Raw genomic sequence first — 15,746 nt, forward strand, 5'->3', positions numbered from 1 at the left:
CGAATTTAAGGACATTACCCCTTTGCTCATATACTGCTTCTAAAGAATTTGATATATTATTGATGTTATATGATCGAACCATCGATAATATGACGTTGTTGAAGTATCAAACTTATTTGCAAATCAATATGAGAGATATCCTATATCAACAGTGTTCCATCAGCGTCATAGAAACAGAACATACATATCTCTAACTCTAAGCGTAGCTAAGTTCCCGTATCCCAATATAGACTTACATAGGCTTGTAACCACTGAATTTAGTTCACTGTGGTAATTGTCGAACGTTTATTTCCAGTTTGATGATGACAGCAGTTATGATGATTAACTCCTGTTAAGTTTAATTTATTTAATTTTCCTTTCCAATCATGACATTATTATAGTTAAAAATTATGCTCGTGGTGCAAAGATATGTCGGCCGTATTTTCACAGCGTTGTAAATCTACGGAAACGAAGGTATAACGCATGCGCATTTGATGATCCATTTGGATGAGTGTCAGAAGATTATGTTTATACATAACAATAATACACACCAAATCGGACATAGCGTTGTATGTGTGTGCGTGTGTGTGTATGTTTGTGTAAAAGTGATGGCGCTAGATTGAAGTACCTTTCCTTACATCCTTGCTTATGTACAAATGCTTTACGCATACGAACCTTGCAAATTGTTTTGGGGTAACTATATAGTACATACTGATCCCACCTGGATGATTCTGGTTTCAAACTAATAGTCTTATTAATCAAACAATATATTTAGCCTTATCTTCCAAAGTAAAAGGGGGAAAAGAGTAAGAAACAAAGACCAACCTTCTATTTTGAAACCATGTTTTGACTTGAGCCTCTTCAAGACCTAGTCTAGTTGCTAGCACACACCTCTCATGAAGACCCAGGTATTTCTTGGCACTGAAAGTTCTTTCTAAACCTGACGAAAAGTGGCATCAAATGTAATATTATGTAATGCTATGACATACTCCAGATGTTTAGGATTATAGAGCTAATTTCCCATTAACATTGTCACTAAATATGTATATATATATATCTATATATCTATCTATATATATATATATATATATATATATATATATATATATATATATATATATAAGAAGTTTAGTATTGATTGATATATATATACATATATATATATATATATATATATATATATATATATCAATACTAAACTTCTTTCCAAGATCATGTCCTGTATAAGGAACGCTCAAGCAAACTGAGCAGTGACGACTCTGTTTCATCAGGAGTATTATAGACATTGGGAATGGTTGCGAGCCACCTGCACGTTATCTACTGGGTGCGAGCATCTTACCGGCACATTGATATAGGCATTTGAAAATAATATCATAGCTTGAAAAGGTATACGTGGAAGGACTAAAACTCACTTGTCAATTGTTCCCCTTGAAATATGGTGCGTTTACGTCTTGGTAAGAGAGGACCAGTGGGAAGTGTCCCTGGTAAAGGAGTGGAGCCACGAATCGAAGAGGACGGAAATGTAAGACAATTACACCATCTTGAAGGATGAACTGGATTATATACATATTCACGATCAGATAAAATACGTCTTGAATCAAATGAGGTAGTTTTTCGGTGATCTTCCTTTAAAGTCCAAGAGTTTTGCCACCCTAATGAAGACACGAACGAAAGTAAAATCACTCATTTTACATTTGATTATACACGTTAAACAAGCTAGAATATTAACTCGTACATTCCAAGTGTTATTTTACAAACCTGTTACGTTATATAACCTCCCTCTTGATTGATAGGTCATACCCTACTTTATACATGAATCTTAGTTACAACAAATTTTGTAAGATATTTGTAATAATAAGCTTTGTTATAATTATGAAATAGTTCTCTCATATTTTGGGGATTATGGTTTGTATATTATCACCGATATAACTTATTTAAAACAACATGAATAAGTAAAATATAAATGCGACAATGCATCAATATTTGACGAAAAATGATTTGTTATTATTGTTTTATTCCCTGCTCAGTAATTACATAACAAAGATTAACCAATCTTTGTCTAGTCAAGTGAGCAATGTTTGCATGACTGCGAGGTCCAATTTAAATGAAGTGTTTGTTTTTAAATTTCCCAAAAAGCTCGCAACAGTCGTTTATGTATAGGCATTTGACGTTGATCTGCGGTGAAACCAGCCATTTTCTTTAAAATATTATTAGTCTATTAATATATTAAATATTATACAGTCAAGTTACGTGAGCAATGTTCGAGATTTTGCTTTTAATTTCAGCGGTTCACCCCGTCTTTTCATGTACCAAGTAAATAGTTTTATGTTCCAGCGTTTCAAAACTGAAAGGAGAAGCATAATCTGGCGGTGCGGCGGCGTCTTCTGGTTCATAGGCATATGTATATAGCGTTAGCTAACATATGTAACAACTCCCAACAATCCTTGCACCACGTGGAATGGACCTGGAATTAAAAGTGCTTAAATAGCTGTTAATTATCTACTTCTTTTGGTATTGTTTTTGTAGGCTTATTTCAAACTAATTGCACAAAGTGTTGACACTGGAACTAATGTGGATATTAGGGCATGATAAAAACTTCAATATATCATCTCCAGTACTGGAAACGTAAGATAAACTAAAACTGGAAACATCAAGGGTATCTTGTTGTTATATACACACATAGATAAATCATTCTCCTTCTATATATGTGCGAAGGACCATTACACTTGTGATATTTTCCTACATTGGAGCACACATTTTGGAATGTTTCTTCATAGTATAGACCACTGATGGTCGATAACTAGTGCTTCTTCTCTGAGATACAACCGACAAAGTAAGCGGTAAGCAGAAAACCTTTCTATTATTTCAAAATCCTTACCTGTGTTACTGTTTGAATAAAAATAATCAGTGCATTTATTGTTCGTGTGGCTCTTGTCGTGTGAACTGGTTTCCGATTCCAAAATATCACGAATGAAAAACGACTTTCCTCTCGTTGACATGTTACCAACCTCTGTTTTTTTTTTAAATTTCAAACAGTCCCATAAATATAAAGTCACAATTCCCCAGAATAATATGCACAAATTCAATACCCTATCACGTGTAAATCTATACAAATTATGTGTTGGTATACAGTAAAAGGTATCTCAAATACTCAATGTTAAGTTAGAGAATAATACAGTGTCATTATTGATGAAAGAATTAAAATAATTCCTCGGCCAGAACAAAGTTTGAATCCTTCAACAACGGCGGTAGAAGAATCTGATGATTATTGAAGCTGTTACCGTCATTGAAGAAAAATTTAAGCTATTTCTGATTTAAGAACTGTTAAATGTAACCATTAACGTTATTAAGTGATCACTCACTTTAACATATTTAATAATATGGACATACGGATTGTCGAAATTTAAGTGTTACTTTATTTTTTCGAGTGTTTCTTGATTGTATTCTTCAGCCACGTACAAGTAAGCACTCCAGGTATTGGAGAGTGACACTAGGCGTGACTTTTACTGATACTAGTAGTTGATTCATCGCGATATAGGCACAAACGCGGTGTAATATAGAATAGCTGTTTGAAGAACAAAAAGGCCTGTCTAATGGGAATAGAATAATCAACTGCGGGCGTGCATCTTTATATGAAGTGTATCCTGCTAAGGTACACTTTTTTACCATAAACTGTCGACCTAAGGTACATATAATGAGTATATATATATATATATATATATATATATATATATATATATATATATATATATACAGAGAGAGCTTTATCAGGTTACGTTTCATATACTCGACTTCTGTAGTCATTTTTATCTCGCCATAAAAATGACGTCATTGTCATTATTAACTTACGATATCCTAACAAATTCTGACTTTAATGTCAGAGTTGAGGTTTGGAGTGACTCCTTCAAAAGTGATATAAACCAATATAAGCTTATTGTTTGTAAATGACTGTCGATTTTTTGGAGAGAAAATTTACTTATAGTGATTCATAACTAACTAGGCCTATATACGTTACATTAATATCCAACAGTCACGTGCAATATAGGAAAGCTGTGAAACGTGGGACAGAACAGCTTTTTTCTTACAATTCCACATTGCTCTGCAAAATCTATAGAAACAATTAGTATTAATCAAAATCATCGATCAATTGATTCGATTAGGACATTCTTCTAAAGTTTTCACAGAATGAATGTTAATGAGCGACTACTTCCTCAATTTAATTCGATTTTTCAACATATTATATTATATAATTAATCCCGAGTACAAAAGCGAATTGCTTACGTTTATTACATTATCTGAACCACAAACTAGTCCGATTAACTCTATGCTAACGAATTGTTATTGAATTAATAACATGGCGTATACGAAACCACAGCAGGAACTGCCTTTCCTTGAAATTTGGAGAGAAAAAGCTAAGCCATCAGGAATTATTCAATTATTTTGAATTGAGTTGAATAAATAGATAACGAAAAGTTGTTACTCGCTGAGTAGACTGCCATTCTGTAAGGAGTAGTTGGTATCCCAAACTTTCCGAAAAATCACGAAAAATCTGTAAAGAGATAAAAACAAAAATGTGAGACTTATTTATGAAGGTCAAACATCACTTGCAAGAACTTGTTTCTACCCGTGTTCACACGGACAACTGAGAGAATCCCCCCCCCCCCCCAGCTATTACCTAACAAATTACAGTATTTAGTTTTAGGTCTACGTATAGGGCTAAAGGTCATTTCTTCCAGGATGATTAGAAATTCAGTTGTAGTATGTGAATATCATGCCAAATTATGTAATCCAATAACGTATTATTTCCTGCTGGTTTTATGGATTGCTCAACTGATATTAATCAATGTAGAAAGCTTGGAAATTAATTCATTTCTCGAAGTATCGACCTGGAAATGTGGGATATAGGGCAGAAGAAATATTAATATTTTTTAAAGTGAATATTGGGCCCACTGTATTATTCAAATATTCTACCTGGCTGCCGGAAACATCTCTTAATTGTAGGCAGAATTATCAAGGCCAGGTTAGCTTTTGCCGTGTTGATTATAGCGCATGTCTTTATATCATTATTGTTTGTTTTTAATTTTTGGTTTAATAAACTCATCCTTTAAGTCTAACATCAATCTTTTCCCGGCGATGGAAAACCAAACTGCAAACGAGAGAGAGGATGGGCGTGAGGAACGGTAGGATTTACGTCGGAGGTGCTAGGCTTAGGTACCTTTGAACACATGCCTCTCAGTGTATTATGTGTAGTCATATACTATACCACTACAATGAGTATGCTTCAACTTGTGCGAGCTATTCTTGGTGCATTACACGAGGTAAAAAATATAATTAATAAGTAATCGTGGAAGTAACAAGAAACACTTTACTCAGTAGTAAATAATGCTTTACCAAGGATAACTATTCCATATATTCTCATGTATTTTCTACATGTATTACTTTATTTAAACAATTGATTTAGACATAATCACCAAAAAGTCTTCATGACAATTTGTAAGCTCATTATAATTTAATCAAATAATACCGAAAGTACAACGGTCTGGTTCTCACTTGTTGAGCACCCAAGACCGACAGCTAAAGAAAGTGCAATACAGGATTTACAAATATTCGACATACAAACATACACGCATACATGAACCCCCCACACACACGCCATCATATCACATATAGATTCCATTTCTTCATCACAATAATTAACCTACTCACTGTTGTTCAATATATATTTTTCTCATAAAAGTTCACTCAACAAATGTTATTTAAGTTAGATTGCTCACTGGTTCGAACTAGTACACTGATGTCTTGCGTCTAAAAACTTAGATAAATCAAACAACTCCAAAATATATTCTGCACAGTACCTACATATATGTGGTACTACCTGAAAAGTCGAACATTCTTCAAAGTTCAATCGTTGCAAAATATTGCACCATGTTTCATCTATATAAGGAACTCTCAAATTAACCAAATTTTCAAAGGGGGAGGAGAAAACTTTAGACCCCATCTAGATGACTGAACAACTAAGCCAACCCCCCCCCCCAACATTTATGAAATTCTTTCATCCCCCCTGTCTATATGTTTCCCTGCAAAAAAGTAGCCTATAATTCTGCAAGGTATCTTCAGCAAATACATATAACCACATTCAGTAATTTGAAATAATATAACAATAAATATACATAAACGTGCGTGTAAGTTTTGTGTGTTTGTGTGATTTTCTTTTTCTTTTGTAGGAAGTCAAAACACACATTTATATGTCCGAAAGAAGGCTTCCACTTGCACAACCAGCTGAGAAAATCAACGTTCAATCCCATTACCGATCAGAGAGAGGTCTCCCCGTAAGCTCCACCCAAGTTGCGAAACCATGAACGAGCATGGATTAAATTCCCATGATGCTACAGATGCAGAATGAAGTGGAGGATATTCTTTGAAGATACTTTTCAAAAACAAAAGTAATTAATGGTTAATATTTATTAATTAGAGAACAAAAAGTCGAAAGAGTATATAGCATTGTTTCCCCCTCAACTAACTAATTTAGTTGGAGATTATTTCTAAAGGAAATTCAACGAAGGAAACAGACTATCCCAGGTAAATTACCAAATAAAAAAATTAGTGCTGAAATGAGCTATTAAAATAGTATGATAAACTATGCATTGCATTTATGGAGATAATCAACTAAGCATTGGGATTCACCAACAGCCGAATTTAAGTTTAAATTAAGTTTAAGTTGATTCCAGTATGGATACATGAAAGTACATATTTATAAATAGGATATGAAAAAACAGTAAAGAGTGATAAAGATTAAAATAGCATGGATTATGTGCAATCAATAAATAAAAGTTAATGAAATAATTAAAGTGATTTTTGTGTAACAACACCCTGAGTCAATACGGCAGCTCTATAAACAAAAGAATTTTGAAAACGTATACAGTTTGGAGTTTTGGCGTGATTGTCCTTTTTCTCAAATTATAAACTAGTCTGTTGAAGTGACTCCAGCTCGTTATGGAGTTGGCGTTTCTCATCTCTATTATATTTTTTTATGAGAAATCCGTTCAAATCTCTCATGGCTGCATGGTTAACTTGGTTAATAAGGGTGTTAAAATCTAGGCTAAAAGGTTTGGCACAGTGACGCAAGGAGGCTCTAATTCTTTTATGATCCTTTACAAGTCAACTAAATGGTACCAGGCATGAACATCGTATATAATATGAGGCAAAACATAGGTAATATAAACATTCCATTCTTAAGTCTAACTTAAAATATGGCACCATAAAAGATCAAGTAGAAATGATATATTGAACCATCTTTAAAATTCTTAAAACATGACACGTAAAACCACGCTTATTGTTTATACACACAACTAAATACATCGTCTGTTCAGTATACGGTCAAGAGTCATATACTAATGTAGCAAAAGTTACCTAACTTAGAATGCAATGATATAGTGTATGTGATTTCTTGTTTCATGTCACTATACAGTATACTCATGAGAAAAGTGCATATAGTACTCAAAATAAATTCCCTTATGATGTTTGATATATGATGTTGAATCTTTGATTACTTTTCATTTACCAGTTTCAGATCAATTTCAGATGCAACAGAGACATACCACGGCAGTATTGGTTTTCATTTATCATAAAGTACAAGATATTCAGTTGCGTGCGCGCTTCAGGGTATAAATTATAAAACTCTATATTTCAAGTTTTGATAAGTGAATTTATATATAGCTGGTTGTCCATATAATTGCAGTCTCAAATTGTGGTATGAAAAACATTGATTGTATACCGTATTACGCCCAAAAATCATAATTTGATGGCCTTTTTAGCATAATTTTCTCAATTAAATTAAACTGCGATTTTAGAATAAACCAATCTCACCTTTCCTCTGGCACTGACGTTTCTTTAGAAATAAACTGACTGATTTGTTTATGTAACTTCCTTGTATACGCTTCGTCTTCTAAACTCTCGAATCCAAATACTTCTAAATAACCACACGGCGAAGAAGAACAGTCCCGGAACAAGCGGATATCAGTTCGTATCCACACAGTAACCTTGAAGAGAAAAATAAACTCTTTGTTTTATAAAACATGTTCACAACCACCTCGGCGACGTTAAAATGTTTTAACATTCATCTTATCACATGTTTACAAGACTTATGAGAAGAACTTCTCCTAACGCAGATTATTTTAAATGTTAACTGAAACATTTAAAAGTATGTTAGATGTTTCATATGGGGGCAATCTGATATGAAAATAAATATAGGCACCACTATACACTGTTGCCATACAGGATCTCGCTTAAAACAAATACCTCTTTTGAATTAAAAATATAAACTTATCCCTTACGCATTATGCATTACCTCATGATCAACGTTAAACCATTCCTGAATATTTCTCACGAATTTCTTGTGAAAGTTCTCGTTGAACACGTCTGAACCTACGCTGGTATGGACAACGCACCTCATTTTGTAAAATATTCAACGTCTTCTCCAAATTTTCTGGTACAATACAATTTTATTTTAAGTGTATGTGATCCAGTTGTCTTTATCTGTTAATTCTTCTCTAAGCAGTAGACAATATTCCATTTTAAGAATCAAGAGAATCGATTTTCCTTTATTTACCAAACTCCTCCATATGGTTCCCATTACTATACCCTCAACTGTGCATATAAACGATGACGTTTATGATAACTGTCAGGAATTAGGAATTTCATTATTAGGAAAAGTGCACCATACGCTCAAGAGTAATAAATTATGCCATCAAAACTAATCTTTCTATAAGTTTCAATTTGAACGTTAAAGCGGCATAAAATTCTATCCTTTGTTAATTACTAACTTATTTCGTTAAAGGCACATATGATGTTCTACAATTACAATTTACCAGTAACTGAATGTTTAAAAAGATTACTTGATAAAGAGAAAACTGCTCCAATTCTTGTCTTCCTGATATTTTGATGCTATGTTTCTTGTACTTTGGCATTCCCTGTAATGAGGTTACAACCAAACTTGTATCACACAAGGTTTAATAAAGAGACATTAATGTGTTAATATGTTTTCACTTTTGAGATGTTAAACTTGATAATCAATATTGTCCTGATGTTTTGTACATAAACACAACCAATACGGAGGAAGGGGGGGGGGGGGGGTTCTTTCAAGGTCACATGGACAACTGAACATCTTGACATTCAACAATATTTGTCCTTGATAAGTTTGCAATGGATTGTAATACCCAACTTTGTAAAACTGATCTGTTTTTCTTCAAAAGTTAAAACTGGTATAAACAACATTTTGTATAAAGTCTGCAACCGTATCAATTTTTTTTTTTACCTTCAATCATCCGTTTGACATTAGCAATACAAACTCTACTCATATGGTTCACCGATAAACATCCGGTTGAATAAAATTGATAAAAACAGAAGGAAAGTGTATTAGTCTGTCTTGAATATATCTTTTCTATAGTTAACCCAAATCAATTTTGGTTCAAATATATCATTGTTGAGACAGGCCTATATTAGTCAGTTTGCTTAGTGCCCTTTGATCAAAGTCATGAAAAAAAAGATGTTTAGCTAAACTACCTGCAAGTTTATCGACGCACCCTCGGAACTAAATACTGTTCAGAAGACGTTTAAGCATTATGTACTAAACACAGCTGTATTGTAAACACAGCCGTATTGGGATAAGATGGAAAATACTTGACCCCCCCCCCCCCCGGAAGGAAAGGGAAACATCAAATAAAATTGCAGGTCTACCAGTTATTACGATATGAAATTGTAATGTTTGCACCAGACATGAATATCGATGTTGAGATTAGATTGATAAACACGCAAAACCTGACCATACTGATAGCTGTTATTCACACGACAACGGTTAAGAGACTAACGGGATTTCAACTGATATTTTGACTTCAAAATGCCGCTCTGTGTTGTCCACACCAACAAAGCTTCCGAGACGATCTCAGATTCAACGATCAAAAAGTTATGTCAGTTGGTCGCAGATGCTTTGGGAAGTAAAGTCAGTGTAAGAGTAACAATCTGTTCAATTCTTTTTTACCCATTGAATGTAAGGTCGACTGGGCTGGTGTTGTATATTCTAAGGCTATATACTGCAGTAGATTATGCGCTAGGTTAGACTAAACAATAGGTTTGACTAGACTTACTTGGTCTATATGCTTGACTAGGCTTTACTTGACTAGCTTAGCCCAGCCTATACTTTGACCTATTTTTTTTTTTAATTTTCTTGATTTTCAAACTCATGACCGTTTCAGCGTTACATTATATATATATATATATATATATATATATATATATATATATATATATATATATATATATATATATCATTATATATATTTATATATCAATATATATCAATATATATATATATATATATATCAATATATATATATATATATATATATATACATATACATATATATATATATATATATATATATATAAATATATATATATATATATATATATATATATATATATATATATATAGGCTATCAATATATATCTATATATTTTATTAACAAAAGTCTGTTCAAATAACTCTTTCGAGATCTGGCATTAGGAATCACAAATGATTTTCGAGTTGGTTAGCATCATGTTTGATCTCTAGAGTAAGGCAAAATATGTCACCAAAAACAGAACTAGTATTGCTCGATACAGGTGTCAAACGCCTACAGCGAAATTACGACATTACCGAACATACAATCAGCGTCCATAGCCTAGTGGTTAGGGTGTACCCATATAAAGTGGGAGGCCCGGGTTCGAATCCCGGTGGAGGCTGGAAGTTTTTTTTTACACTGATCTGGAATTTGCAACTCATTATAATTCCAATTCCTGTCGTCGCACTGAGCGTTACTATCGCTGCTTACAAGACTAATTTTGTCAGCAGCGAAAGTTTGTTGATAATGTTAAGGCGCCCTCAGCTGGAAGACACACCAGTTTCTGAGTGGTCGCAATCTATAGTTTGATTTTCAGTCGTAATACTGGTGATGGGTAACTTTACTATTCGAGAACACTTTTGTAACTATAATTCGCGACAATGACACCAATGTTCTGGTACAACGTCCCTAATGATACAACTCATGCAGCCAAATGGGCCATTACGTAGTGTATATCTTATTCAAAAGCATGCTGTCAGAAATTTTTGTAATGTTCATTTCATTGAACATTCTTCTCCCCTATTTAGGGAATTAAATGTGCTCCCATACCTAATCTCTTTTAACTTCAATTAGGCATGTTTGTTCATAAACATTGCATTGGGCTTCTTCCGACTATTTATAGTTAATTCTTTAGTAGAAATTCTGGTGTGCATAATCATAACAATCGTAATAGTAACTTACTTCATATCACGTCATCTCGTACTAAGTTAAGGTGATCCCAAGTACATTATTCAGGTGCAGTCTTCTGGAACAGTCTCCCACATTCTATTCGGTCAAAAGGTTCTTCGTACTCCTTTAAGTGTGCACTCCATTATTATCTTTTAAACTCTCAACCCAATTAATTATCTCATTTATATACCATAAACGTTTGTTATATCGAACTTTTTGTTTAGTTGTGTTTTTTGTTAATTTAATTATCTTCTTTGTTTAGTAATTGCTTATTCATGATTAAACATGTCATTAATATTTATTGTATACGGGAGCCAAACCAGAAAAGCTATATGCTTATTTTTGGTTCCCTCTTTACCATTCATATACTGTATTGCTTTATTTCGATTTCTTTATTATTTTACTTTCACATTATGTGTTATTGTATTGTATGTATATTTTTGTTTTTGAATCAAACCAAATCAAATTAACAGTTGATTATAAACGTGACGAAAGTTGAACTATTTGCAGTGACATATTGATCTGTATGGTATATTGTTTGTTTCCTCCTCAGAGTGTAACCGTGGAGATGAGAAGTGGGAAGTTGATGTGTCGGGCGGGAGATCCAAGCAAATCGTGGGGGTTCTTCGAATTGCATGGCACCAACAACTTTATTGATCCAAAGGACACCCTAGCTGTCGGTAACAAAATGTTTGAATTCGGTGTGAACGAGTTGGACATACCTAAAAATTGGTAAGGACTAGAAAGCAAAATGTATGAGCAGGAAACTGGTTTATTGTCATTGAACAATACCAAATACCTTTATTAAAAATTAAATTTAATAATCATAAACAAAAACCCTCAAAATCTAAAAATCTCGAATCTCTTTCTCCCCCGTATCCCTATTCATACACCATCCAGACCCACTCCTCTTCAAGGGAGGGAGTACTATAGACGTCCGTCTCTCCCTATTCATTCCCCCCCCCCGCCACCACTCCTCTTCAAGGGAGGGAGTACTATAGACGCCCTCTCTCCCTATCCATTCACCCCCCCTCACTCCTTACAAGGGAGGGAGTAAATAGACGCCTACATGTGTGCCTAAATTATTGCCCCTTTTTAAGGTACTGGAACACCCAAATAGACTCCCCATGAAATTCGTTCTCTGTTAATATTTTTGCCCGTTGTATATTTACAATATAACAGTTTCCTTTTTATAACGCGCTCTTATTTTCTCTGTCAACAGCCTCTTCGTCTTGATGCATGAACATGACGCAAAGCATGTCGGGATACGTGGCAACCAGTTTCTCGTTGACCTACCACACTATTCAAACTATGTGAAACCAGATTATTACAAAGACATACGAAAATAGGCAACTTCAGTCAAACCCACCCGCCTTAACAGCATTGTAGGCCCCATGGACAAGATTATGTACTGTGCCGGTCCTTATACAACCCCTACCCAGGTCGCTCGCAATGTAATAAATTCAAAATTAATCAAACTCAGAATAGCGCTGGTACAAGTCTGCTATACATGTTGAGTATTTTTTATTTCACTGACAACAGTGTGCTTTCTTCACTTTATTCCTTCGATACTAATTATGATATATATTAAATCAGTAAGTTGTGATACCCATTAACTATCCATATGGTTCCTTAATCTTAGGCCTTGGGCAACTAACTATCCAAAGTGTCTATTGTGTTAAGATGGGCCTAGTACAGCCCAAGTCTCTATGAGAAATATTTTATCCAATTTCAATACCAAAATCGCTTCACATTTCTTAACTAATGGGCACTGAGCATGCAGCAAATTCACATTGGTTTTAGGTGCGTGTGTGTGTATCGGTGTGTTTGGTTTTGTTTGTTGATATTGATATTTTTCTCGCTTTTGATTATTTTATTTTTTCTTGAGTGTTTTGTTTTGTGTGTGTTCAAACCTTGTGTTATAATTTGATTGTTTCTGTATGAATCATTATGAATACTATAATGTGTGATTGTAATATTATTGCGTATAGGTTGGTCCTAATAACGCAAAAGCATATATAGTTACAAACCAACGTATAATACATGCTTTGAACACACACGCGCACACACGCACAATCAATGAACTGCTAATAATTAGCGAGATTTTAACCGTTAAACCGTCAAGAAACTTTTCTCAAGTTGTGTTTATTACTATTAAAAGTTAAGTTTGTTTACTTTTAGTTTGAAGTCATAACAACTTTCGCCTAATCTCATTGTTCTTACTACAATCTGTTTTTTGGATTAAAGTAAGCGATAATATGCAAAAGCATCGTTTCTACAGCTTTTCTAGTTTAAGATATTCTCCTTTAAGGTATGCTAATACCTCTGGAACGCTCTTTTAAGGTTACAGTGACGGCGACAACGTGCTCCTGAGTGCATACCTTTATGTTACAGTTTATTCACTGTTTTTTATGAATAAATTATAATAACTTGAACCAAAACATGTTCTTTAAAGTTGTTATGAGCGAAAGATCCCATTTGGATGGCATTCAACACTATTTGTCCTTGGTAAATGTGTAATGCATCGTAGAATATTATTTGAGGCCATCAAGAGTTTGTTGTCCAATATTGAGTTTTGCGTTGCATCTGAGTAACTGACATAATGCGCTGTGTGAAGTACCACCACTTTAATTGTAACAAAACTGTAACAACTAAGATGCTTTAGGTTTCGTTGAAAGGGGCAAGTCAAAGAAATCACATCATGGTCGAGGGGAGGGGGACGGGTCATTTAATAAAACTATTTTTATTAAATTTTGAGTCTTTTTATGGCAGCACATTCTGACTGTAAATGCCTTTTAATTGTCTTCTATTTGCCTGTGAATACATCAACAAATTTCACCAAAAGTTAAAATCGCCCTCTAAAGTGAAAAAAAAAATCTTCTTTTTTTTTCAAAAGGAAAACAGTTTATTCATACCTTAAATCATAAAATATACAAAACCATTCGGATGGAAATGTGCTTGACTGTGCATGACTCTTTTCATCCACAGTGATCCACAAGACTGCACAACCAGAGCACAGAAGCGTTTGCGTTTAGATGTACCCGTATATAAAGATTAACTCTACCTCGGTCCCACTTCATATCAACCTCGTTAAAAAATGAAATGCACACTGTAAACGTAGTAATAAATAGGTTTATGGTATATGGCACTTAATGCGGGTAAGATCGGGCATACATTGTTACCGGTAAGCCAACCGTCGGCACTGGGGCCTTGAAAGAAGAGGCCCTTTTGGCCCAACGAACAAAACTATGGTCTTTCTCGACATGAGGATATTGGCGCTTTCGGCACCTTAAACCTGTAGCATATTCTACGCCACGCAGCCACGACGAGCCGGTTTCCAGTCGGATAGGACCATCTTCCTTTTCTGGGCCTATTCTAGCCTAACGATAGCATAACTAAGGGCATTACGCCTAATCATTCTCTTTCCCCCCTTTCCGCATTCTTATCATACAATTCGTTACTCTTCTAACAAACTGAAACAACGCGGAATCGCAGAGAAACGGAATCGTTCAAGGTATTGTTCATTAGAGTAATTAGTCACCGATTTAACTCTCAACAGGAATTGTTCCCCTAATTACCACAGTGCTTCGAATCATGGATGTGTTATACCGTAGTCCGACCACGCACTCTGTCAGTCTATATGTGTACCTTCCTATATCCAACTGTTGATCAAAGTCACTGGTTTGTGGAGTTAGTACACATGAACTGCTGCGATGTCGTTGCCACACGCTATTGGATGTTTTGTACGAATTAATTGTAAATATATATGCTTTGCACAGACATTACATGACAAACTTGATGTCGCGTTGTGTCGAAGAAGTTCATCCAGTCTAAGTTCCCCTCTGTCCGTTTAGGTTACTTAAACATCATTGATCACATGCCCTGTACAATGAGTGCTTGATAACCAAGGTGTAACCTGCAATGTGGGATGCTTATAAGAAATATAAAAACAAGTGTCTATAGCAGGGTTTCCCTAACTAAATCTCAACAGTTCTCCATTTAAATGAAAAAATTCACATATAAAAACCTAAGCTAGATATATAGTGCCTGGCATGAATTATGAGACTATACACGGTTCACATAAATACGTTAATGACTAAAGCGTTACTTTATATGTGTTGATAGTCCATACGGTACACCCGTTTGTGCTAATGACGTCATCGTGACGAAATCCGAAAAATCTTCGTCTCCAGAGGATAGAGATCAGAGGTAAACGAAAATAATTTGTTGTGTTCCTTGTAGGCTTATTCATCATTTAGTTGCATTTTGTTGTCTGCTTCCCAAACATGACCTAGTAGCCACCAAAATGTCTCTGAAATCCTATTCCCTGAAAAGAGAAAACAAAAAAGGTTATGTACGGGAATTAATGTAGTCTATTTTAACCGCATCCGTAAGTTTCAATTTAACTTTCATTAAGTATTGACCGATCTCAATAGATTT

The 15,746-nt window shown here is 34.4% G+C and overlaps 3 protein-coding genes across 15 annotated transcripts in view; 1 reads left to right on the plus strand and 2 right to left on the minus strand.

Moving 5' to 3' along the window:
• LOC139963637 (uncharacterized) overlaps positions 1-15,746 on the minus strand; it is a 664,171-nt gene that overhangs the window by 218,269 nt on the left and 430,156 nt on the right. The window lies entirely within an intron of this gene.
• LOC139963641 (uncharacterized) lies at positions 3,767-8,848 on the minus strand. Its single transcript, XM_071964650.1, has 3 exons — positions 8,327-8,848; positions 7,846-8,018; positions 3,767-4,528 (listed from the first exon to the last, which is right to left on the minus strand). Exons 1-3 carry the CDS (start codon positions 8,429-8,431, stop codon positions 4,456-4,458), a joined length of 351 nt encoding a protein of 116 aa, XP_071820751.1. The 5' UTR covers positions 8,432-8,848; the 3' UTR covers positions 3,767-4,455.
• On the plus strand, positions 9,747-14,144 carry LOC139963635 (macrophage migration inhibitory factor homolog). Of its 2 annotated transcripts, none has more exons than XM_071964640.1 (3): positions 9,747-9,976; positions 11,860-12,038; positions 12,529-14,144. In XM_071964640.1, exons 1-3 carry the CDS (start codon positions 9,875-9,877, stop codon positions 12,653-12,655), a joined length of 408 nt encoding a protein of 135 aa, XP_071820741.1. In that variant the 5' UTR covers positions 9,747-9,874; the 3' UTR covers positions 12,656-14,144. The 2 variants fall into 2 exon arrangements, with proteins under 2 accessions (XP_071820741.1, XP_071820740.1); XM_071964639.1 differs by having other exon boundaries at positions 9,747-9,982; positions 12,529-14,092.

The sequence above is a fragment of the Apostichopus japonicus genome, chromosome 22, assembly GCF_037975245.1.
Source record: "Apostichopus japonicus isolate 1M-3 chromosome 22, ASM3797524v1, whole genome shotgun sequence".
NCBI lineage: Eukaryota > Metazoa > Echinodermata > Holothuroidea > Aspidochirotida > Stichopodidae > Apostichopus > Apostichopus japonicus.

Bases quoted from the DNA above. Each gene is read 5' to 3' on its own strand.
- LOC139963641 (XM_071964650.1), bottom strand. From the start codon at position 8,431: ATGAGGTGCGTTGTCCATACCAGCGTAGGTTCAGACGTGTTCAACGAG. The intron at 8,019-8,326 runs GTAATGCATAAT...TTTCTCTTCAAG, and splicing joins GGTTTAACGTTGATCATGAG to GTTACTGTGTGGATACGAAC. The intron at 4,529-7,845 runs GTGAGATTGGTT...ATCTCTTTACAG, and splicing joins ACGTCAGTGCCAGAGGAAAG to ATTTTTCGTGATTTTTCGGA.
- LOC139963635 (XM_071964639.1), top strand. From the start codon at position 9,875: ATGCCGCTCTGTGTTGTCCACACCAACAAAGCTTCCGAGACGATCTCA. The intron at 9,983-11,859 runs GTAAGAGTAACA...TTTCCTCCTCAG, and splicing joins CTTTGGGAAGTAAAGTCAGT to AGTGTAACCGTGGAGATGAG. The intron at 12,039-12,528 runs GTAAGGACTAGA...CTCTGTCAACAG, and splicing joins TTGGACATACCTAAAAATTG to CCTCTTCGTCTTGATGCATG.